General features: G+C 41.6%; 2 protein-coding genes across 15 annotated transcripts in view; both read left to right on the top strand.

Annotated features, from left to right (window-relative positions):
• LOC148360213 (protocadherin gamma-A4-like) overlaps positions 1–25,979 on the top strand; it is a 275,781-nt gene that overhangs the window by 46,841 nt on the left and 202,961 nt on the right. Inside the window, exons 1-2 of one of the 14 annotated variants that reach the window (XM_088343727.1) lie at positions 7,122–9,189; positions 9,256–9,616. The exons of 10 other annotated variants lie outside the window; for them this stretch is intronic. In XM_088343727.1, the coding sequence (XP_088199853.1) occupies positions 7,220–9,189; positions 9,256–9,616 (2,331 nt within the window). In that variant the 5' untranslated portion in view covers positions 7,122–7,219. Of the gene's footprint in view, positions 1–7,121; positions 9,617–20,450; positions 22,919–25,979 lie in introns of those variants that run through there. 3 more of the 14 variants (XM_088343696.1, XM_088343724.1, XM_088343712.1) reach the window with 3 other exon arrangements.
• On the top strand, positions 170–2,678 carry LOC148360217 (protocadherin beta-15-like). The gene has a single exon (XM_088344288.1). The coding sequence runs from the start codon at positions 264–266 to the stop codon at positions 2,676–2,678; it is 2,415 nt and encodes an 804-aa protein (XP_088200414.1). The 5' UTR covers positions 170–263.

Below are 25,979 nucleotides of genomic sequence, written 5' to 3'. Positions count from 1 at the left end.
GATACTATGTCCTTTTTTAGAAACACCCTTTTTTATCGATGGTATTCACCAAATATTTGGCATTTTATCAAAATTGCAATATCAAACCCGACACATGGTGTCACCAGAGACCAGCAAAGGTATGAACATAATTTGGCGTGTTTTGCACAGTACATAGACTCGATTTGTCTCCGCTTTATTCAGCAGAAGACAAGGGAGAAAAAGACGAGACTGATCGAAGGCAATTCCAAATCAATTGCTTTATTTTCTATTTGTATGATAGAATGGCGCATATTTGGGATCTCATCCAATGGTGGACGTTTGCATCATTCTTTGTTCTGCTCGTAAATGCGCACGGAAGGGATCTCAGCTATTCGGTGCAAGAGGAACTGAAACGCGGATCTGTTATTGGAAATCTCGCCAAGGATCTCGGCCTGGAGGTGGGAAAATTGTCGGCTCGTAAAGCTCGTGTTGATATGGACAATAGCAACAAACAGTATTGTGGAATCAATCTTCAGACGGGGGATTTAATTGTGGCTGACAGAATTGATAGAGAGGAGCACTGCGGGGAGAAGCCGTCGTGTGTTCTTAAATTCGACCTTCTGCTGGAAAATCCCTTGGAATTGCATCGGTTATCTTTGCAAATTCAGGATGTGAATGATAATTCTCCCATTTTCTCTAAAGATTATGTGAAGCTGGAAATAAGGGAGTCTGCTGTAAAAGGGGCCAAATATCGCATTAATGCAGCACACGATGCCGATATAGGAACAAATTCTGTCCAAAGCTACAATTTGCAAGAAAATTCTAATTTTATTTTTCGCATTCAAACAAAAAACGAAGGTAGTAAATATGGTGAACTGATTTTGAATAAGGAGTTAGACAGAGAAGAGCAGAGAGAAATACAATTATTGTTAACGGCAGTGGATGGTGGTTCTCCTCGGAGATCTGGCACTGTGGTTGTCCATGTAACTGTACTTGATGCTAATGATAACGCCCCAGTTTTTACTCAGGATTTATATAAAACCTCAGTGAAGGAAGATGCTCCCCTAAAAACAGCGGTCATCACTGTGAGTGCATCAGATGCAGACGAAGGATTAAATGGAGAAGTTGAATATGAGTTTAGCAGGTTGTCTGAAAAGGCCAGAAATATATTTTCTCTTAATCAGAAAACTGGAGAAATTACTGTGGTAGGTCATATAGATTATGAAGAAGCATCCAGCCATGAGGTTTTTGTGGAAGCCAAAGATGGTTATGGGCTGTCTTCCGAAGTAAAAGTAATCATTGATATAATTGATGTCAATGACAATGCACCAGTGATCAATTTAAAATCATTGTTTAACAATATAGCAGAGAATGTGTCACCTGGTACTGAGGTGGGCATTATCAATGTGCATGACAGAGATTTTGAGGAAAATGGACAGGTGCGCTGCTCCATTAAAGAAAATGTCCCCTTTAAATTAGTTCCTTCTATTAAAAATTATTATTCTTTAGTCACAACTGAATTTTTGGACCGTGAAATCATCTCAGATTACAACATTACAATCAGTGCCACCGATGGAGGGTCTACTCCGCTGTCATCCTCCAAAAGTGTCCACTTGACTGTGGGAGACATTAATGACAACCCACCTGTGTTTGAGGAAAAGTCCTACACCGCATACGTGAGCGAAAACAACAAACCAAGCTCCACTTTGTGCATCGTAAGTGCTCGAGACCCCGACTGGAGACAGAACGGGACCGTCATTTACTCCCTGCTGCCCACTGAAGTGAACGGTGCCCCGGTGTCCTCCTATGTGTCCGTCAACAGTGAAACTGGGGCTATCCACGCTGTTAGGTCCTTTGATTATGAAAAACTGAGTAGCTTTGAGGTCCAGGTGGTAGCCCGAGACAACGGTTCTCCTCCATTGAGCAGCAATGTGAGTGTCAAGGTGTTTGTGTGGGACGTAAATGACAACCTGCCTCAGATTCTGTACCCCGCCCTGGAAAGCAACTCCTTCATGACCGAGCTGGTTCCCAAAGCTGCACACGGAGGCTCGCTGATCTCCAAAGTCATTGCAGTGGACGCTGACTCTGGACAGAACGCCTGGCTGTCTTATCACATTGTCAAGTCCACGGATCCGGGCCTTTTCAGCATCGGCCTCCACAGTGGCGAGATCAGGACCCAGCGGGACCTTTCCCAATCCGACAGCATGAAACAGACCCTGATGGTGGCAGTGAAAGATAACGGACAGCCCAGTCTCTCTGCCACCTGCTCCATGTATTTAATCATTTCTGATAACTTGGCCGAGGTACCGGAACTGAAGGATGTTTCTTATGAGGACAGGAACTCCAAGCTGACCTCTTACCTGATGGTGGCCCTGGTGTCCGTGTCCACCCTATTCCTCACCTTCATTATGGTGGTACTGGCTGTAAGGTTCTGTCGAAGGAGGAAGCCCAGACTCTTGTTTGACGGTGCTGTTGCTATCCCCGGTGCGTATCTTCCTCCCAATTACGCCGATGTGGACGGCGCTGGAACGTTACGCAGCGCCTACAACTATGACACTTACTTGACAACTGGCTCCAGAACCAGCGACTTCAAATTTTTGTCCTCTTACGACGACAATACTCTGCCTGCTGAGCAGACTCTGAAGAAAAGTCCATCAGACTTTGTGGATGACCTTCATGATTCGTTTGACCCCTTGGAGGTAGGACCACCCTGCTAGATACTAATATCCACAGGTGTCATGCATACATAGAAAGAAACATATATTGCAATGTGATAGATGTTTTCTGTTCATTTTGCATTCCTTCATCTCTAAAAAATAAATTTGAGTAACTGTAATAATTCAAAAATAGTTTACATTGTTTCCTTGGTTTTACTTGATAAACAAGAGATCATCATCAATTACTAACTAGTCCCTTTCAGAATAATGTAATATTCTATTTGTTGCAAAAGACATCTTTAGCAATTCAATATAAACCAAAACAAGAAAATGTTTGCCTGATCTTTCTTTTTTGTATTCGTCGGCATTTTCCATGGTATCTTTTTTACATTTTACACACTTTTTTACAGTTCATCAATATTTTCAGATTCATGCTTTCATTTGGATATTTTGAAGGTGTGTCTGTGTTAAACTTTTTAGGCTTGTTGTGAATCTGAAAATATTTTTGGTGATCTGGGGTTAATTTTTATTACTCTGTATTTTATCTGCTTGAATTAATTAACAAAAAAACATGATAGGATTTTTAAAAAATACATAGATTGGTAATGTAAATTAAAGTTTAAGCAACAGTTGTTCTACTAACAATTTTAAAAAAAATTGTTTGTATTGTTTTGCTCCCAAACAAAACGAAACCATGTACAGGTAAATGCATTTTTTTTTTCAAACAGTAAATTATTTCTCAAAATAAAAAAAACCATCAATGATTTTAAATAGTGTTTAATTTTATCTATATTATGTACGTAACATTATGGCGCATAGTTAATTTTCGTGCTGAATCAGTTACTGCTGTGTTTCCGGGTTATTTTATCCTCCCATTTTTGTTCATTTTTGCGAGTATTTTCTTGATTTTTGACCCCACATTATGACTGTTGCAACATGTAAACCAGACACATGATGTCACCAGAGACCAACAAAGGTTTTTAAATGCTTGGTGCACGTTGGGCGGCACATATAACTAGATTTTAGTTGTCTCCACAGTACTCAGCAGCAGACAAAGGAAAAAAGACGAGACTGATCGAAGGAAATTCTGATTTTTTGTTGCACTATTCTCTGTGTTTATGAAAAAATGGTGCCGTGTTGGGATCGTACCCGATGGTGGACATTGACATTTTTCTTTGTTTTGCTCACAAATGCGTACGGAAGGGATCTCAGCTATTCCGTGCAAGAGGAGCTCAAACGCGGAACTGTTATCGGAAATATTGCCAAGGATCTCGGCCTGGAGGTGGGGAAATTGGCAGGTCGCAAAGCTCGCGTTGACATGGAAAATAGCAACAAACAGTATTGTGGAATCAATCTCCGGACGGGGGATTTAATTGTTGCTGATAGAATTGATAGAGAGGAGCACTGCGGGGAGAAGCCGTCGTGTGTTCTTAAATTCGACCTTTTGCTTGAAAATCCTTTAGAATTACATCGGTTATCTTTGCAAATTCAGGATGTGAATGATAATTCTCCTATTTTCTCTAAAGATTTTGTGAAGCTGGAAATAACGGAGTCTGCTGACAAAGGGGCCAAATATCGCCTTAATGCAGCACACGATGCAGATATAGGAACAAATTCTGTCCAAAGCTACAATTTGCAAGAAAATTCTAATTTTATTTTCCGCATTCAAACAAAAACCGAAGGTAGTAAATATGGTGAAATGATTTTGAATAAGGAGTTGGACAGAGAAGAGCAGAGGGAAATACAATTATTGTTAACGGCAATGGATGGTGGTTCTCCTCGGAGATCTGGCACTGTGGTTGTCCATGTAACTGTACTTGATGCTAATGATAACGCCCCAGTTTTTACTCAGGATTTATATAAAACCTCAGTGAAGGAAGCTGCTCCCCTAAAAACAGCGGTCATCACTGTGAGTGCATCAGATGCAGACGAAGGATTAAATGGAGAAGTTGAATATGAGTTTAGCAGGTTGTCTGAAAAGGCCAAAAATATATTTTCTCTTAATCAGAAAACTGGAGAAATTACTGTGGTAGGTCATATAGATTATGAAGAAGCATCCAGCCATGAGGTTTTTGTGGAAGCCAAAGATGGTTATGGGCTCTCTTCCGAAGTAAAAGTAATCATTGATATAATTGATGTCAATGACAATGCACCAGTGATCAATTTAAAATCATTGTTTAACAATATAGCAGAGAATGTGTCACCTGGTACTGAGGTGGGCATTATCAATGTGCATGACAGAGATTTTGAGGAAAATGGACAGGTGCGCTGCTCCATAAAAGAAAATGTCCCCTTTAAATTAGTTCCTTCTATTAAAAATTATTATTCTTTAGTCACAACTGAACTCTTGGACCGTGAACTTGTCTCAGATTACAACATTACAATCAGTGCCACCGATGGAGGGTTGACTCCCCTGTCATCGTCCAAAAGTGTCCACTTGACTGTCGGAGACATTAATGACAACCCACCTGTGTTTGAGGAAAAGTCCTACACCGCATATGTGAACGAAAACAACAAACCAAGCTCCACTTTGTGCATCGTGAGTGCTCGAGACCCCGACTGGAGACAGAACGGGACCGTCATTTACTCCCTGCTGCCCACTGAAGTGAACGGTGCCCCGGTGTCCTTCTATGTGTCCGTCAACAGTGAAACTGGGGCGATCCACGCCGTCGGTTCCTTTGATTATGAACAACTGAGTAGCTTCGAGGTCCAGGTGGTGGCCAGAGACAATGGTTCTCCTCCATTGAGCAGCAATGTTAGTGTCAAGGTGTTTGTGTGGGACGTAAATGACAACCTGCCTCAGATACTGTACCCCGCCCTGGAAAGCAACTCCTTCATGACCGAGCTGGTTCCCAAAGCTGCACAAGGAGGCTCGTTGATCTCCAAAGTCATTGCGGTGGACGCTGATTCAGGACAGAACGCCTGGCTGTCGTATCACATTGTCAAGTCCACGGATCCAGGACTTTTCACCATCGGCCTCCACAGTGGCGAGATTAGGACCCAGCGGGACCTTTCCCAGTCTGACAGCATGAAACAGACCCTGATGGTGGCAGTGAAAGATAACGGACAGCCCAGTCTCTCTGCCATCTGCTCCATGTATTTAATCATTTCTGATAACTTGGCCGAGGTACCGGAACTCAAGGACGTTTTTTACGAGGACAGGAACTCCAAGCTGACCTCTTACCTGATGGTGGCCCTGGTGTCCGTGTCCACCCTATTTCTCACCTTCATCATGGTAGTACTGGCTGTAAAGTTCTGTCGAAGGAGGAAGCCCAGACTCTTGTTTGATGGTGCTGTTGCTATTCCCGGTGCGTATCTTCCTCCCAATTATGCCGACGTGGATGGTATCGGAACGTTACGCAGCGCCTACAACTATGACACTTACTTGACAACTGGCTCCAGAACCAGCGACTTCAAATTTTTGTCCTCTTACGACGACAATACTCTGCCTGCTGAGCAGACTCTGAAGAAAAGTCCATCAGACTTTGTGGATGACCTTCATGATTCGTTTGACCCCTTGGAGGTAGGACCCCCCTGCTAGATACTAATATCCACATGTGTCATGCATACATAGAAAGAAACATATATTGCATTGTGATAGATTGTTTCTGTTCATTTTGCATTCCTTCATCTCTAAAAAATAAATTTGAGTAACTGTAATAATTCAAAAATAGATTACATTGTTTCCTTGGTTTTACTTGATAAACAAGAGATCATCATCAATTACTAACTAGTCCCTTTCAGAATAATGTAATATTCTATTTGTTGCAAAAGACATCTTTAGCAATTCAATATAAACCAAAACACGAAAAAGTTTGCCTGATCTTTCTTTTTTGTATTTGTCGGCATCTTTTTTACATTTTACACACTTTTTTTTACAGTTCATCAATATTTTCAGATTCATGCTTTCATTTGGATATTTTGAAGGTGTGTCTGTGTTAAACTTTTTAGGCTTGTTGTGAATCTGAAAATGTTTTTGGTGATCTGGGGTTAATTTTTATTACTCTGTATTTTATCTGCTTGTATTAATTAACAAAAAAACATGATAGGATTTTTAAAAAATAAATAGATTGGTAATTTAAATTAAAGTTTAAGTAACGCTTGTTCTACTAAAAAAAAAAAATTAAATTTTCGTTTGTATTGTTTTGCTCCCAAACAAAACAAAACCATGTACAGGTAAATGCGTTTTTTTTTCAAACAGTACATTATTTCTCAAAAGAAAAAAAAACATCAATTATTTTAAATAGTGTTTAATTTTATCTATATTACGTACGTCACATTATGGTGCATTGCTAATTTTGTTGCTGAATCAGTTACTGCTGTGTTTCCGGGTTATTTTATCCTCCCCTTTTTGTTCATTTTTGCGAGTATTTTCTTGATTTTTAACCCCACATTGTGACTGTTGCAACATGTAAACCAGACACATGATGTCACCAGAGACCAACAAAGGTTTTTAAATGCTTGGTGCACGTTGGGCGGCACATATAACTAGATTCTAGTTGTCTCCACAGTACTCAGCAGCAGACAAAGAGGAAAAAAGACGAGACCGATCGAAGCAAATTCTTTTTTTTTGTTGCACTATTCTCTCTGTCTATGAGAAAATGGTGCCGTGTTGGGATCTTACCCGATGGTGGACATTCACATTTTTCTTTGTTTTGCTCACAAATGCGTACGGAAGGGATCTCAGCTATTCCGTGCAAGAGGAGCAGAAACGCGGAACTGTTATTGGAAATATTGCCAAGGATCTCGGCCTAGAGGTGGGGAAATTGGCAGCTCGCAAAGCTCGCGTTGACATGGAAAATAGCAACAAACATTATTGTGGAATCAATCTCCGGACGGGGGATTTAATTGTGGCTGACAGAATTGATAGAGAGGAGCACTGCGGGGAGAAGCCGTCGTGTGTTCTAAAATTCGACCTTCTGCTGGAAAATCCTTTAGAATTGCATCGGTTGTCTATGCAAATTCAGGATGTAAATGATAATTCTCCTATTTTCTCTAAAGATTTTGTGAAGCTAGAAATACAAGAGTCATCTGAAAAGGGAACCAACTATCGCATTAATGCAGCACATGATGCAGATATAGGAACAAATTCTGTTCAAAGCTACAATTTGCAAGAAAATTCTAATTTTATTTTCCGCATTCAAACAAAAAACGAAGGTAGTAAATATGGTGAACTGATTTTGAATAAGGAGTTAGACAGAGAAGAGCAGAGGGAAATACAATTATTGTTAACGGCAGTGGATGGTGGTTCTCCACGGAGATCTGGGACTGTAGTTGTCCATGTAACTGTGCTTGATGCGAATGATAATGCTCCAGTTTTTACTCAGGATTTATATAAAACCTCAGTGAAGGAAGATGCTCCGCTAAAAACAGCGGTCATCACTGTGAGTGCATCAGATGCAGACGAAGGATTAAATGGAGAAGTTGAATATGAGTTTAGCAGGTTGTCTGAAAAGGCCAAAAATATATTTTCTCTTAATCAGAAAACTGGAGAAATTACTGTGGTAGGTCATATAGATTATGAAGAAGCATCCAGCCATGAAATTTTTGTGGAAGCCAAAGATGGTTATGGGCGGTCTTCTGAAGTAAAAGTAATCATTGATATAATTGATGTCAATGACAATGCACCAGTGATCAATTTAAAATCATTGTTTAATAATATAGCAGAGAATGTGTCACCTGGTACTGAGGTGGGCATTATCAATGTGCATGACAGAGATTTTGAGGAAAATGGACAGGTGCGCTGCTCCATTAAAGAAAATGTCCCCTTTAAATTAGTTCCTTCTATTAAAAATTATTATTCTTTAGTCACAACTGAACTTTTGGACCGTGAACTAGTCTCAGATTACAACATTACAATCAGTGCCACCGATGGAGGGTCTACCCCCCTGTCATCCTCCAAAAATGTCCACTTGACTGTGGGAGACATTAATGACAACCCACCTGTGTTTGAGGAAAAGTCCTACACCGCATACGTGAACGAAAACAACAAACCAAGCTCTACTTTGTGCATCGTGAGTGCTCGAGATCCCGACTGGAGACAGAACGGGACTGTCATTTACTCCCTGCTGCCCACTGAAGTGAACGGTGCCCCGGTGTCCTCCTATGTGTCCGTCAACAGTGAAACTGGGGCTATCCACGCTGTTAGGTCCTTTGATTATGAACAACTGAGTAGCTTCGAGGTCCAGGTGGTGGCCAGAGACAATGGTTCTCCTCCACTGAGCAGCAATGTTAGTGTCAAGGTGTTTGTGTGGGACTTAAATGACAACCTGCCTCAGATACTGTACCCCGCCCTGGAAAGCAACTCCTTCATGACCGAGCTGGTTCCCAAAGCTGCACAAGGAGGCTCGTTGATCTCCAAAGTCATTGCGGTGGACGCTGACTCGGGACAGAACGCCTGGCTGTCGTATCACATTGTCAAGTCCACGGATCCAGGACTTTTCAGCATCGGCCTCCATAGTGGCGAGATTAGGACCCAGCGGGACCTTTCCCAGTCCGACAGCATGAAACAGACCCTGATGGTGGCAGTGAAAGATAACGGACAGCCCCCTCTCTCTGCCACCTGCTCCATGTATTTAATCATTTCTGATAACTTGGCCGAGGTACCGGAACTGAAGGATGTTTCTTATGAGGACAGGAACTCCAAGCTGACCTCTTACCTGATGGTGGCCCTGGTGTCCGTGTCCACCCTATTCCTCACCTTCATCATGGTAGTACTGGCTGTAAGGTTCTGTCGAAGGAGGAAGCCCAGACTCTTGTTTGACGGTGCTGTTGCTATTCCCGGTGCGTATCTTCCTCCCAATTACGCCGACGTGGATGGTATCGGAACGTTACGCAGCGCCTACAACTATGACACTTACTTGACAACTGGCTCCAGAACCAGCGACTTCAAATTTTTGTCCTCTTACGATGACAATACTCTGCCTGCTGAGCAGACTCTGAAGAAAAGTCAAAGAGACTTTGTGGATGACCTTCATGATTCCTTTGACCCCTTGGAGGTAGGACCACCCTGCTAGATACTAATATCCACAGGTGTCATGCATACATAGAAAGAAGCATATATTGCATTGTAATATATTTTTTTCTGTTCATTTTGCATTCCTTCATCTCTAAAAAAGTAAATTTGAGTAACTATTTATTCAAAAACATTTTACATGGTGCCCTGCGATTGGCAGGCAACCAGTTCAGGGTGTCCCCTGCCCACTGCCCGGAGATGGCTGGAATGGGCTCCAGCCCCCCCCCCCCGCGACCCTAATGAGGATAAGCGGTACGGCTAATGAGATGAGATGAGATGAGATTTTACATGGTTTCCTTGGCTTTACTTGATAAACAAGAGATTGTCATCAATTACTAGGAGTCTCTTTCAGAATAATGTCATATTCTATTCGTTGCAAAAGACATCTTTAGCAATTCAATATAAACCAAAAACAAGCAAATGTTTCTCTGATCTTTCTTTTTTGTATTTGTTGGCATTTTCCATGGTAACATATTTTACACTTTACAAACGTGTTTACAGTTCATCAATACTTTCAGAGTCATGCCTTCATTTGGATATTGTGAAAGTGGGTCTGTGTTAAACTTTTTAGACTTGTGGTGAATCTGAAAATGTTTTTGGTGATCTGGGGTTAATTTTGATTAATGTGTGATTTATCTGCTTGAATTAATTCACAAAAAACACGATAGGATTTAAAATAATAGACAGATCGGTCATTTGAATTACAGTTTAAACAAAGGTTTCTCTTCTCTATTAACATTGTTTTGTTTTTGTTTTTATTGTTTTGCTCCCAAACAAAAACAAACCATGTACATGTACATGCGTTTTTCTTTTCAAACGGTACATTATTTCTCAGAAGAAAAAACATAAACAATGATTTTAAATAGTGTTTGATTTTATTTATATTATGGACGTAGCATTATGGTGCATAGTTGACTTTGGTGCTGAATTAGTCACTGCTGTGTTTCCGGGTTCTTATATCCTCCCCTTTTTGTTCAATTTTGCGAGTATTTTCTTAATATTTAACCCCACATTATGACTGTTGCCATATGTAAACTGGACACATGATGTCACCAGAGACCAACAAAGGGTTTTAAATGCTTGGTGCGTGTTGGACGGCACATATAACTAGATTCTAGTTGTCTCCGCAGTACTCAGCAGCAGACAAAGAGGAAAAAAGACGAGACCGATCGAAGGAAATTCTGTTTCTGTTGCACTACTTTCTGTTTCTTTGAGAAAATGGCGCCATTTTGGCATATTACCCGATGGTGGACGTTGACATTTTTCTTTGTTTTGCTCACAAATGCGCATGGAAGGGATCTCAGCTATTCCGTGCAAGAGGAGCAGAAACGCGGAACTGTTATCGGAAATATTGCCAAGGATCTCGGCCTGGAGGTGGGGAAATTGGCAGCTCGCAGAGCTCGAGTTGATATGGAAAATAGCAACAAACAGTATTGTGGAATCAATCTCCGGACGGGGGATTTAATTGTTGCTGAAAGAATTGATAGAGAGGAGCACTGCGGGGAGAAGCCGTCGTGTGTTCTTAAATTCGACCTTCTGCTTGAAAATCCATTGGAATTGCTACGGTTGTCTTTGCAAATTCAGGATGTAAATGATAATTCTCCTATTTTCTCGAGAGATTATGTGAAGCTGGAAATACGCGAGTCTGCTGTCAAAGGAGCCAAATTTCGCATCAATGCAGCACATGATGCAGATATAGGAACAAATTCCGTTCAAAATTACATTTTGCAGCAAAACTCAAATTTTGCTTTTCGCATTGAAACGACAAACCCTGGCAGTATAGATGGTGAGCTAATTTTAGAGAAGGAGTTAGACAGAGAAGAACTTCATGAAATGAAATTATTGTTAACAGCAGTGGATGGGGGTGCACCTCAAAGATCTGGTACTGTCATCATCCATGTTACTATTCTTGATGCAAATGACAACGCTCCAGTTTTTAGTCAGACCCTTTATACAGCATCAGTAAAGGAAGATGCAGCTTTGAATACTCAAGTCGTCACTGTGAGTGCATCAGATGCAGATGAAGGAATAAATGGAGAAGTTACATATGAGTTTAGCAGGCTGTCTGATAAGGCAAAATATATGTTCTCACTCAATCAAAATACAGGAGAAATTTTGGTGGTCGGTGAAATAGATTATGAAGAATGGTCAAAATATGAGGTTTTTGTCGAAGCCAAGGATGGCTATGGCCTATCATCAAAGGCAAAAGTAGTTATTGACGTAATTGATGTAAATGATAATGCCCCTGTAATTAATATAAAGTCTTTGTCAAATCCAATATCAGAGAATGTGCCATCTGGTACTGAGGTGGGCATCATCAATGTGCAGGACAGAGACTCTGAGGAAAATGGGCAAGTGCGCTGCTCCATACTAGAAACTGTCCCTTTTAAATTAAATCCTTCCATTAAAAACTATTATTCTTTAGTCACGACTGATTTATTGGACCGGGAACTTGTCTCATATTACAACATCACAATCAGTGCCACTGATGAGGGCTCTCCTCCCCTGTCCACTTCCAAAATTGTCCACTTGACAGTAGGAGATATCAATGACAATCCCCCCGTTTTTGAGGAAAAGTCATACAGCGCATACATGAGCGAAAACAACAAAGCCGGCTCGACTTTGTGCTCTGTGAAAGCTCGAGATCCTGACTGGAGACAGAACGGCACCGTCATTTACTCCCTGCTGCCCTCCGAGGTCAATGGTGCCCCGGTGTCCTCCTATGTGTCTGTCAACAGTGATACAGGTGTCATTCACGCTGTCAGGTCCTTCGATTATGAACAACTAAAGGGCTTCCGCCTCCAGGTGGTGGCCAGAGACAACGGTTCTCCTCCGCTGAGTCGCAACGTGAATGTCAGCATTTTTGTGTGGGACATGAACGACAACCGGCCTCAGATTCTGTACCCTTCACCAGAGGGAAATTCATTCATGACTGATCTGGTCCCCAAAGCGGCACACGGAGGCTCACTAGTGTCAAAAGTCATTGCTGTGGATGCCGACTCTGGACAGAACGCTTGGCTTTCCTATCACATTGTCAAGTCAACGGATCCAGGACTTTTCAGCATTGACCTTCACAACGGCGAGATCAGGACCCAGCGGGACATTTCCCAATCGGACAGCATGAAACAGAACCTAGTAGTGGCAGTGAAAGATAACGGACAGCCCCCTCTCTCTGCCACCTGCTCCATATATTTACTAATTTCTGATAACTTGGCCGAGGTACCGGAACTGAAGGATGTCTCTTATGAGGAAAAGACCTCTAAGCTGACCTCCTACCTGATGGTGGCCCTGGTGTCTGTGTCCACTTTCTTCCTCACCTTCATTGTGGTGGTCTTAGCTGTCAGGTTCTGTCGCAAGAGGAAGCCAAGACTCTTGTTTGATGGTGCGGTTGCCATCCCTGGCACGTATATGCCTCCCAATTACGCCGACGTGGATGGCACCGGAACGTTGCGCAGCGCCTACAACTATGACACCTACTTGACAACGGGATCCAGAACAAGCGACTTCAAGTTTGTGTCTTCTTACAACGACAACACCCTGCCTGCTGACAAGACTCTGAACAAAAGTCCATCAGACTTTGATGAGATGTTTGGAGGTGCTGGAAATTCTCCTGAGGTATGAGCAAGAGCCCCACTTCAATTTTAAACGAATGCAGCGTTTCATTATTTAATTGATGTTGCTTGGCTGACACTTTTTCGTTTCACTCTTTTTGGCTCTTTTTTTTTTGGTTTGTTATAACGGTGGAAACAATTTGGCCCATATCAGTTTGATTGAATTTATTTTAAAGACTTTTTCATCGGCAGTAGATAATAATAATAATGGTCACTGCTTTTCTGTTTTTGGTAAAGGACTGTTTTATTAGCAGTAATGGTTTGATCGTTGTGGTTGTATTTTTTCACAAAACACTTTTTTCCATGTGGCGAAAAATGATGACCTTTTATGAAAATCTTCATGACTCTTTATACCCACTAACATTCTACAGGTCTAGCGTTTCTTTTTACAACTTTCTTATGAATACATTATTTGTCTACTTACAGTTTTTGACATACTATATTTTGATTACAATTTTAGAGAGAAAAATACTTATTTCATTGTGTGATTCCACTTAGATATTTAGGGAGTCTTTCTGATGTTTGCTAGGTCCACTTTTATATTTGCTACTCCTTGAGCATCTATAATGAGGGTAAAGGAATAGCAACACGTTTCTTACTATAGCATATTTTTGGAAAATAGGAATCCTCATATTATAAGGCAAATAACCAAATTGTTCCATTGATTTGAATATTCCTTTCCTCCCCCCTACTTTTCCTTTTATTCCAATGTTCCCTTTTGGCCTCTTGTTCCAATTTATTTTTCCCTATTTTTTATTATGTTTATAAACGTATGTCTTCCTTCTTCTTGTCTGTCTTTGAGAAATGTTGGGTAAAAATCGGAAGAAAAATTGTGCATTTTGGTCACTTTTTGTCTCCGTAGTTTGTAGTCTTCCTTGGACACATTTTTGGCTGCACTACACGTTAAAGCGACATCTGGTAAACAAATATAAGACACTGTCCCGTTAAGAATAGCAGAATGTTTTTATCAGCGCAGTTTTTGTTGAAAACCCCATTAGGCTTAACCTCACCCAGATCCCTTTAGACCCCTGTATTGAGATAAAGGGGTTATTTAATCGCTGTCCTTGGTGCTGAAATTGTTCAGGTCTTCTATTGTTACTGAAACCACACTTCAAACTTTATATATATATATATACCACAGCTATATCCCCCTAGTGGGAGGTGGCTAGATACATTTCTGACTCTTTTTGGGAGATTGATTCAGAGGAGGGGATTCCCAGCCCTCTCGCTCAACCCGACTGAGGTGTTGGGAGTCATTCGGTGACCACACCCCCCAATTCCAACCCCTAATGCTGAACGCCAAGCAGGGAGGCATCGGGTGCCAATGTTTAAGTTTTGGGTATGACTCGGCCGAGGTTTGAACCACAACCTCCTAGTCTCGGGGCGGGCGCCATGGGTAGAAGCCCCAGAGGATTTTGTGTTGTCAAATGTGACTATTGTTTGGCTTTGTTGGGAGTCTTGCTTGATTTATGTGTTGAAGTTTGTTCCAAATGTCTTTTAAGAGGCTATGATTAGTGACCTTATTCTTTTAAATCCAGCCTAGTTGAAACTTAATGGTCAATACTTGGTAACTAGAAAAATTTCAAAGCTTGATTATATTACGATTACCAGAAAAAAAAAATCCATATTTAAGGTAATCTACTTTAAAACAAATATTTTTATGGTACAAAATACCTAATGCAATACAGAACAGTAATGGTTCCTGTATTGGAAGGATTTCTCGCTTAACCTGGCTGAAATTTATCACATAGGTTTTTGACAATATGACTCCCCCAAACACATGTATTAATTCATTAATCATTTGCATTACAAAAATGAACCAATTATTCTCATTTAATCTAAGAAATGGCAGTGTATATTATTGTAATGTTTTCCACACGGAAAAAACACAACTTTGTTTGTTATTTATCTACAATGGGCAAGGATATCAGGGTGAGCAGAAATATTTTCTGATTTCTGATTGGTTGGCATTCTCCTTTGCTATTTGGGGATTTTTATCCACACTTATCTTTAGAAAACAACATCTCAATGGAAAATTGTATTTTCGTTTACTTTATAACTATTTAACTTTATTTTATAATAAGTCAAAGAAGTGATCTTCAATTTGATAAACGAACGCCACCGGCATCTGAATTTCCACCCAGCATCCATGTTTTTTATTTTTGTAGTAGGTGTTATGTCAAAAAACAGACTCTAGATGTCAGTATGCGCTCATAAACCAAAAACATTGATCCTTCCTTTTTTAATGTCGACACGCATCCTTGATTTTCATTGTGTAGCTGCACTCGGAGCGGGTGATAATCTTGGGATATCCGAGAACATTTTGGGATATTTGAATGCATCATTTTTAATATTGACTTCAATGTTTTTTGCCATGGAAAGCAAACGATTGCCTTTTCATGGGTATTGCCTCATATTTATTTTCCTGTCCCTATCCACCGCCCATGGAGACGTGAGCTACACGATCCCAGAAGAGATGAAACAAGGATCCGTGATCGGGAACATTGCAAAGGATTTGGGACTAAATTCGGGCCAGTTGTCTGCTCGGAGAGCACGCCTTGAACCAGAAGACGGAAACGTACAACATTGCGTCATCAACCTCGGTACCGGTGACTTGATTGTGCAGGAGAGAATCGACAGAGAGGGCCTTTGTGGTAAAAAGGCGTCGTGTATTATAAAGGAAGAGCTCGTACTGGAAAACCCTTTGGAGCTGCACCATGTTAATATACGTGTTGTCGATATCAATGATAATTCGCCACAGTTTAACGAGGACTCAATTAAGCTAGAAATTCGTGAATCAGCAGCCAAAGGGGGGCGTTTTCTACTTAAAGAGGCACACGATGCAGATATTGGAGAAAATGCTGTTCAAAGCTACACTTTGCAGCACAATGATCATTTCAAATTGAAAGTCAACACAAAACCAGCTGGACGAAAGTATTGTGAATTAATTCTGGAGAAAGAATTGGATAGAGAAGATAAACAGGAGATCACACTCATGCTGACTGCGTATGATGGTGGCTCTCCTCAGAGATCAGGCACTGTAAATTTACACGTCACTGTGCTAGATGCTAATGATAATGTACCAGTGTTTAGTCAAGCAGTATATAAAGCCAATTTAGCTGAAAATTCCCCTATTGAAACGTTGGTGACCACAGTCACTGCAACTGATGCAGATGAAGGAATGAACAGTGAAATCACTTATGCATTTGACCATGCTTCTAATGACAATAGCAATATATTTACAGTAAACCCCACCACTGGTGAGGTGAGAGTAGCTGGGGTTGTTAATTATGAGAAAGTAAAATCACATGAAATTCAAATAAGTGCTGCAGATGGCCTAGGGTTAATATCCTATTGTTCTTTAATTATTGATGTTATTGACACAAATGACAATCCCCCTATCATACAACTAAAATCAATGTCTAATGTAATACCTGAGAATATGCCCCCTGGTACTGAGGTGGGCATTCTAAATGTGCAGGATAGAGACTCTGAGGAGAATGGACAGGTCAGATGCTCCATTCAGGAAAATGTCCCATTTAAATTAGTTCCTTCTATCAAAAATTATTATGCTCTCGTTACCACGGAAGAACTTGACCGTGAACTAGTGTCAGATTACAACATTACAATACGGGCCACCGATGAAGGCAATCCTCCCTTGTCCACTTCCAAAAATGTCCACTTGACAGTGGGAGACACCAATGACAACCCGCCCGTATTTGAGGAACAGTCCTATAGCGCATATGTGAGTGAAAACAACAAAGCTGGCTCCGCTTTGTGCTCCGTAAGTGCTCGAGACCCCGACTGGAGACAGAACGGCACCGTCATTTATTCTTTGCTGCCCTCTGAGGTGAACGGTGCCCCTGTGTCCTCCTACGTGTCTGTCAACCGGGACACAGGGGTCCTCCACTCCGTCAGGTCCTTCGACTACGAACAGTTTAGGACCTTTCAAGTCCAAGTGGTGGCTCGAGACAATGGTTCCCCTCCGCTGAGCAGCAATGTGAGCATCGGTGTGTTTGTGTTGGACGTGAATGACAATCGGCCTCAGATTTTGTACCCCGCCCCGGAAGGCCATTCATTCATGACTGAGCTGGTCCCCAAAGCTGCACAAGGAGGCTCGCTGGTCTCTAAAGTCATTGCGGTGGACGCCGACTCGGGACAGAACGCCTGGCTGTCCTATCACATCGTCAAGTCCACAGATTCGGGACTTTTCAGCATTGGCCTTCACAGCGGTGAGATCAGGACCCAGCGCGACCTTTCCCAGTCAGACAACATGAAACAGAATATTTTGGTGGTGGTGAAAGATAACGGACAGCCCCCTCTCTCTGCCACCTGCTCCATGTATTTACTAATTTCTGATAACTGGGCTGAGGTGCCAGAACTGAATGATGTTTCTTATGAGGACAAGAGCTCCAAGCTGACCTCTTACCTAATCGTGGCCCTGGTGTCCGTGTCCACCTTCTTCCTCACCTTCATTGTGGTGGTTCTGGCTGTCAGATTCTGTCGCAGGAGGAAGCCAAGACTCTTGTTTGATGGTGCTGTTGCCATCCCCGGCACGTATCTGCCTCCCAATTATGCCGACGTGGACGGCACTGGAACTTTACGCAGCGCCTACAACTATGACACGTATTTGACGACGGGCTCCAGGACCAGCGACTTCAAATTTGTGTCTTCTTACAACGATAACACGCTGCCCGCTGAACAGACTATGAAGAAAAGTCCATTAGACTTTGATGAAATGTTTGGAGATGCTGGAAGTTCGCCTGAGGTATGAGCAAGAGTCACTCTTTTTGTAAATGTTTGGTGCAAGGGAAGGAATTGTTTCCTGTAGTGACAGGTGGGAAATATGTTTTTGGCAAAAATATCACTAGAGAGAAGAGAAGATTTTATTTATGACTAATAATACTTGTCGTAAACATAGTTTACAAATCTGCTGATTGAAACGTTCCCACACAACCAAATACTCTGGTTATTTGTGCCTTGTTTTTGTCATTACTCAACTTAAAGAATATGTTTTGCCAAAAGATAGTCAAGTCAAGTCATTTTTATTTGTATAGCCCTTAATCACCATTAGTCTCTAAGGGCTTCACAAGTTATTACATATAAGAAGTTTAGGTTACTCGTATGCTATAGAGTAGAAATGAGTTTTAAGCCTAGATTTAAACATTTCCACCGAGTTTGCAGATTGGATCTCAGGGGTAAGAGCATTCCACAACACCGGTGCCCGGATGGAGAACGCTCTCGAACCAGCGGAACACTTCTTGGCTCTTGGGATCACCAGGAGACCGGCGCTCTCGGAACGAAAGCTTCGGGCCGGGACATAGGGGGAGATCAGATCTGAAAGATATGAGGGGGAAAGTCCATGTATGATTTTGTATAGTAGTAGGAGAACCTTAAAATCGCATCTTAGGCTAACAGGGAGCCAATGCAGGTTAGCCAAAATTGGGGTGATTTGATCGTACTTTTTTGTCCTTGTTAAAAGCCTCGCTGCAGCATTTTGTACCAGCTGAAGACTCTTGAGTCTGGTCATCGGAAGACCGGAAAGTAGTGCAGCCTGCAGTACCTTTTTATTGTATTTTGTATAGCCTCTAACTGTCTATCCCAGGGGTCTCCAATGTGGCCGCTAACGACAGTAAGCGTTTCCGCAGACCTCTTCTGAAAATAGCTCACCAGTGCTAGTTCATTATGATTTTCTAGTAAAATGAAGTTTTAGGCTCCCCGTGCTTGCGTGGGTTTCCTCCCACATTCCAAAACCATGCATGTCATGTTAATTGGCTGGTCCAAATTGTCCCTCGGTGTGAATGAGCAAGTCAATTGTCTTTCTCTTTGTGCCCTGCGACTGGCTGGCAACCAGTTCGGGGATGTCCCCTGCCCACTGCCCGAAGATAGCTGGGATGGGCTCCAGCACCCCTGCAACCCTACTGAGGATAAGCGGTGCAGATAATGGATGGATAGATGGATGAATTTTTGGGTTGTTTACTGAGTCTATTTAACCCGTCATCCAAATATTTAGCTTGGTGATGATTTAGTAAGAACACAGTAAGTCATTTTAGAAATATATATCAAATTGGTTGTCCTTTGTGCTAATTCGTAACAAAAAGTAGCTCCTAGCTTGAAAAATGTTTCAGACCCCTGATCTATTCATTAGGTAATAAATAGCTTGTCATAATTTGCCTTTTAATGAGATTTCTCAAGATGAGGTAAGAATGTCTTCCAAAGTTTTATCCAGATAATGTTTGGTCATATCATTGAGGATTGTTTAGTCAGGTTCAGGGCATTAACTTATTTTGTGTGCATGTGCGCGTATCCATGTTGTTTGGCTACACGCTGATTTGTCAAAAAAATCTCCAATACTTCTGGTGCCAAATTGTCAGGACAGAAGATGCGTTCATGGCCGTCTCGGAAAAAGTATATAGTGTTTTTCGAGTAAAGAATTGCGATTGTTTTAATTTCAGGAAATTGTAGAGGAAAGGCGATGTTGCACAATAAGACTAAAAAACATGTACCTTACATTACACTAATCACAAAACTATGAACTCACTTTTGAGCCAAGAATAATTTAATTGTTCTTATCGTTTTACTGACCTAACCTTTTCTAAACACACTGTTTTGTTGGAAGTTCAATTCTCGTGTGCATCTTGGTGAGCTTTTATAAGGGTAGTGTCACTGTCTCGCTTTTTGAAACATTTTTTGATGACAGCTATTTGACAAATTGTCGTTTTAACTCCTTAGGGGGCGTGGCGAATTTGGCCTATTAAAGTGAAGACTCGGGACAGGCAAATAATTGACGTTCAAGCTGTATTTTTTATAATTTTAGTGAATATTAAGTATTAAGCTATTTAGTCATTTTGCATTTTTTTTGGCGCATGTTATGCCTGATGTTGATAATATCAAACGTAAAAACAATCAAATTAAACGGTCGTTAGAGATCGGAGGTTTACAAGACTGCCTCATGGAATTTAGCTCAACTTTCTTATTCAAAATAATTGATTTCCAATGTTTTAGTTTCTTTGTAATCACACACAGTCCTTTAAATCTTATTACCGATATTTTTCAATTGTGGTGCTTTTGATTCATTTTGTGGAAGTGTAATGATTCGAAGCAACTCAAGATGGCAGTATAGACTAATCTTAAAAGGATATGTCTTTCTGTCTTTTGTGGAAAACGGTTTTGGCCACGCAGATGCATTTTGGCTGCACGGTGAATTGCATCAAATTGTTCCTGTTGCGTGAAAAATTGAGTTTTTCATAAGTTTGTTGTTTTAACTGATAATATAAGAACGGATCGTTTTGCTGATGGCATCAACGTGGAACCCGTTTCAAGGGCACACATTTTATTTCCTCCTCCTTTTGTTTCATTCCATCTATGGAGACGTCAGCTTTTCCTTTCCCGAGGAGATGAAACGAGGATCGGTGATTGGGAATTTAGCAAAGGAAATTGGAATGGAGGCGAGCGCAATGGCCGGCAGGAAAGCGCGCATTGACGCAGACGGAAGTGGGAAACGTTTTTGTGATCTGAATGTGAGGAACGGCGATCTGATTGTGGCCGACCGGATTGACAGGGAAGGGCTTTGTGGTGATAAGGCGTCATGCATCCTCAAACATGAGGTCGTGCTACAAAATCCACTGGAGCTTCATAGAATTAATCTGCATATTCAAGATGTAAATGATAATGCACCTATATTTAATGATGACTTAATTGATTTTGAGATACAGGAGTCAGCTGTCAAAGGAGCTCGCTTTGTAATAGAAGAGGCACGTGATGCCGATATAGGACAGAATTCAGTGCAGCAGTACATCCTTAAAAAAAATGATAATTTTCTTTTGTCTGTCAGTGGTAACACATTAGAGTTGGTTCTTGAGAAAGAACTTGACCGTGAAAAGCAAAGTGAGATGAATTTGCTTCTCACAGCATTAGATGGCGGATCTCATCAAAAATCAGGCACGGTCGTCATCCACGTCACAGTGCTCGATGCTAACGACAACGCCCCAGTGTTCACTAAGGCTGTCTATAAAGCTAACCTTCTTGAAAACTCTCCTCCTGGTACAGTAGTAATTCAGGTTAGTGCTACGGATGCTGATGAAGGAGTGAATGGAGATGTCAGTTATGATTTTGGTCATGTAACAGAGGATGTGAAAAAGTTATTCAACATTGACCGTAAAGCTGGATTCATTAATGTATTTGGCAATGTTGATTATGAATTAAGTACATCATATGAAGTACGAGTAAAAGCTAAAGATGGACTTGGGTTGTCAACTTATGCCAAAGTTATGATTACTGTTAAAGATGTGAACGACAATGCTCCGTTAATTCATCTAGAATCTCTACTTAATCCGATACCTGAGAATGTGCCGCCTGGCACTGAGGTGGGCATTGTTAATGTGCAGGACAGAGACGCTCAACAGAATGGACTTGTCCGCTGCTCCATTCAAGAAATGTTCCCCTTTAAGTTGGTTCCTTCTATTAAAAACTATTATTCTTTGGTCAGTACTGGACAATTGGACCGTGAACTAGTGTCAGATTACAACATCACCATCAGCGCCACCGATGAGGGCTCCCCTCCACTGTCCGCCTCCAAAAGTGTCCACCTGACTGTGGGCGACATCAATGACAACCCCCCTGTGTTTGAAGAACAGTCCTATAGTGCATATGTGAGCGAAAACAACAAAGTTGGCTCTACTTTGTGCTCTGTGAGCGCTCGAGACCCCGACTGGAGACAGAACGGCACCGTCATTTATTCCTTGGTATCTTCCAACGTGAACGGCTTCCCAGTATCCTCCTACGTGTCCGTTGACAGAGACACGGGGGCCATCCATGCCGTCAGGTCCTTTGATTATGAACATTTGAGAAGCTTCCAAGTCCAGGTGGTGGCCCGAGACAATGGTTCTCCTCCGCTTAGCAGCAACGTTAGTGTCAACGTGTTTGTGTGGGATATAAATGACAACCGGCCTCAAATTTTGTACCCTGCCACGGAAGGAAACGCCTTCATCACCGAGCTGGTCCCCAAAGTTGCACCTGGAGGCTCGCTGGTTTCCAAAGTCATTGCTGTGGACGCTGACTCGGGACAGAATGCCTGGCTGTCCTATCATATCGTCAAGTCCATAGATCCGGGACTTTTCAGCATCGGCCTCCACAGCGGCGAGATCAGGACCCAGAGGGACATTTCCCAGTCAGACAGCATGAAACAGAACCTGATGGTGGTGGTGAAAGATAACGGACAGCCCCCTCTCTCTGCCACCTGCTCCATGTATTTACTAATTTCTGATAACTTTGCTGAGGTGCCGGAACTGAAGGATGTTTTTTATGAGGAAAAGAACTCCAAGCTGACCTCTTACCTGATCGTGGCCCTGGTGTCCGTGTCCACCTTCTTCCTCACCTTCATTGTGGTGGTCCTGGCTGTCAGATTCTGTCGCAAGAGGAAGCCCAGACTGTTGTTTGATGGTGCTGTTGCCATTCCCAGCACGTATCTGCCTCCCAATTATGCCGACGTGGACGGCGCTGGAACTTTACGCAGTGCCTACAACTATGACACCTATTTGACGACGGGCTCCAGGACAAGTGACTTCAAATTTGTGTCTTCTTACAACGATAACACGCTGCCAGCTGCACAAACTATGAAGAAAAGTCCATCAGACTTTGATGAAATGTTTGGAGATGCTGGAAGTTCCCCTGAGGTATGAGCAAGAGGCACTCTTTCTGTATATGTTTTGGTGCAAGGAAACGAATTGTTTCCTGTGGTGACTCGTGCAAAATGTTTTTGTCAAAACTTTCACTACAAAGAATAGAAGATTTTGTCTAAGACTTTTAGGTTACATTAGTTATCGTCAACCCATCTCACAAATTTGCTAATTGAAATGTTCCCCGACAACCAACTACTCTGCGGTTATTTGTGCCTTTTTTCCGTCATTACTCAACTTGAATAATTTCTATTACCAAACTATAGCCTGTATCACCTTTTAATTGTTTTTTGAATAGCCTCTAACTATTTATCCCAGGGGTCTCCAATACGGCTGCTAACGACAGTCAGGGTGTCCACAGACCTCTTCTGAAAATAGCTCACCAGTGCTGGTTCATTGGGATTTTCTAGTAAAATTATGTTTGGGTTGTTTACTGAGTCTATTTAACCCTATGTCCAATATTAAACTTGGTAATTATATAGTAAGAACACAGTAAGTCATTTTAGAAATTTAAATCAAACTGGTTGTCCTTTGCGCTAATTAGAAACAAAAAGTAGCTCTTAGCTTTAAAAAGGTTTCTCGATCCCTGATATATTCATTACTGAAGAAATAGCTTGTCATAATTTGTCTTTGTTGAGCTTCAACACGATGAGATACGAATGCTTTCCAAACTTTTATCCATATAATGTTTTGTCATATTATTCAACATTGTTTCGTCACGTGCAGCACGGCGGAGCAGTGGTTAGCGCGTGTGCGGCACAGTTCTAAGGTCTTGGGAACCTCCTGTGTGGGTTCAAATCCAGCTACCAGCCTACCTGTGTGGAGTTTGTATCTTCTCCCCGTGCTTGCGTGGGTTTCCTCCGGGCACTCCGGTTTCCTCCCACATTCCAAAGACATGCATTTCAAGTGGATTGGCCGGTCCAAATTCTCCCTAGGTGTGAATGAGCGAGCGAGTTGTCTGTCCCTGTGTGCCCTGCAATTGGCTGGCAACCAGTTCAGGGTGTCCCCTGCCCACTGCCCGATGATTGCTGGGATGGGCTCCAGCACCCCCGCTACCCTACTGAGGATAAGCGGTGCAGATAATGAGATGAGAAGAGGTTTCGTCACGTTGAGGGCATAAACGTTTTTTTGTGTGCATGTGGGCGTGTCCATGTTTTTTTGTTGTACGCCGATTTGTCAAAACATCTGCAATACTTCTTGTGCTCATTTGTCAGGACAGAAAATGCGTTCAAGGGCATCTCTGAAAAAGTATATCGTGTTTTTTGAGTAAAGAAATATGATCGTTTTAATTTCAGGAAACGAGAGAGGAAAGTGGATGTTGCACAAATATACTAAAAAACATGTACCTTGCATTACATGAATCACAATTTTTTTACACTCTTTTGAGCTAATAATAACTTAATTTTTCTTATCATTTAACTGACCTAATCTTTTTCTAAACTCACGGTGTAGGTGGACGTTCAATTCTTGTGTGAGTCCTAGTGAGCTCTTATAAGGATAGTGTTACGTTTTTTGAAACTTTTTTTGATGACAGCTCGTTGACAAATCGTCCTTTAAACTCTTGAGGGGGCGCGCCGAATTTGACGTATTAAAATGAAGACTCAGGACAGGCAAAAAAATGACGTTCAAGCTGTATTTTTTGTAATTTTAGTGAATATGAAGTATTGAGATAGTTATTTTTATTTTTTTGGTGTGTGTGTTGGCTGATGTTGATAATATCTAACGTAAAAACAATCCAATTAAACGGTCGTTAGAGCTAAGCCTACCTGATGGAATTTAGCTCAATTTCCTTATTCAAGATAATTGATTTCCCATATGTTAGATATTTTTGTAATAACACAAAGTCTTTTAAATCTTATTACCGATATTTTTTTAATTGCGGTGTTTCTGATTCATTTTTGTGGGAGTGTAATGATCCAAAGCAACTCAGGATGGCAGTATAGACTAATCTTAAAAGGATAAGTCTTTCTCTCTTTTGTGGAACACAGTTTTGGCCACGCAGATGCATTTTGGCTGCACGGTGAATTGCACCAAATCGTTCTTGCTACGTGAAAAATTGAGTTTGTCATTGGTTTGTTGTTTTAACTGATAATATAAGAACGGGTTGTTTTGCTGATGGCATCAACGTGGGACTCGTTTCGAGGGCGCACATTTTATTTCCTCCTCCTTTTGTTTCATTCCACCTATGGAGACGTGAGCTTTTCCTTTCCCGAGGAGATGAAACGAGGATCGGTGATTGGGAATTTAGCAAAGGAGATTGGAATGGAGGCAAGCGAAATGGCCGGCAGGAAAGCGCGCATTGACGTGGACGGGAGTGGAAAACGGTTTTGTGATCTGAATATGAGGACCGGAGATCTGATTGTGGCCGACAGGATTGACAGGGAAGGTCTTTGTGGTGATAAGGCGTCATGCATCCTCAAACATGAGGTCGTGCTGCAAAATCCGCTGGAGCTTCATAGAATTAATCTGCACATTCAGGATGTAAATGATAATGCACCCATATTTAATGATGACTTAATTAATTTTGAGATACAGGAGTCAGCTGACAAAGGAGCTCGCTTTGTAATAGAAGAGGCACATGATTCCGATATAGGACAAAATTCAGTGCAGCAGTACATCCTTAAAAAAAAACGATAATTTTCTGTTGTCTGTCAGTGGTAACACATTAGAGTTGGTTCTTGAGAAAGAACTAGACCGTGAAAAGCAAAGTGAGATGAATTTACTTCTCACCGCATTGGATGGAGGATCTCATCAGAAATCAGGCACAGTCGTCATCCACGTCACAGTGCTAGATGCTAACGACAACGCCCCAGTGTTCACCAAGGCCGTTTATAAAGCTAACCTTCTTGAAAACTCTCCTCCTGGTACAGTAGTGATTCAGGTTAGTGCTACGGATGCTGATGAAGGAGTGAATGGAGATGTCAGTTATGATTTTGGTCATGTAACAGAGGATGTCAAAAAGTTATTCAGCATTGACCGTAAAGCTGGATTCATTAATGTATTTGGCAATGTTGATTATGAATTAAGTACATCATATGAAGTACGAGTAAAAGCTAAA

The sequence above is a fragment of the Urocampus carinirostris genome, chromosome 9, assembly GCF_059441175.1.
Source record: "Urocampus carinirostris isolate Australia breed hairy pipefish chromosome 9, RoL_Ucar_1.0, whole genome shotgun sequence".
Classification (NCBI taxonomy): domain Eukaryota; kingdom Metazoa; phylum Chordata; class Actinopteri; order Syngnathiformes; family Syngnathidae; genus Urocampus; species Urocampus carinirostris.
Note: the sequence above shows the minus strand (reverse complement) of the source record. Positions and strands in the feature narration are given on the sequence as shown.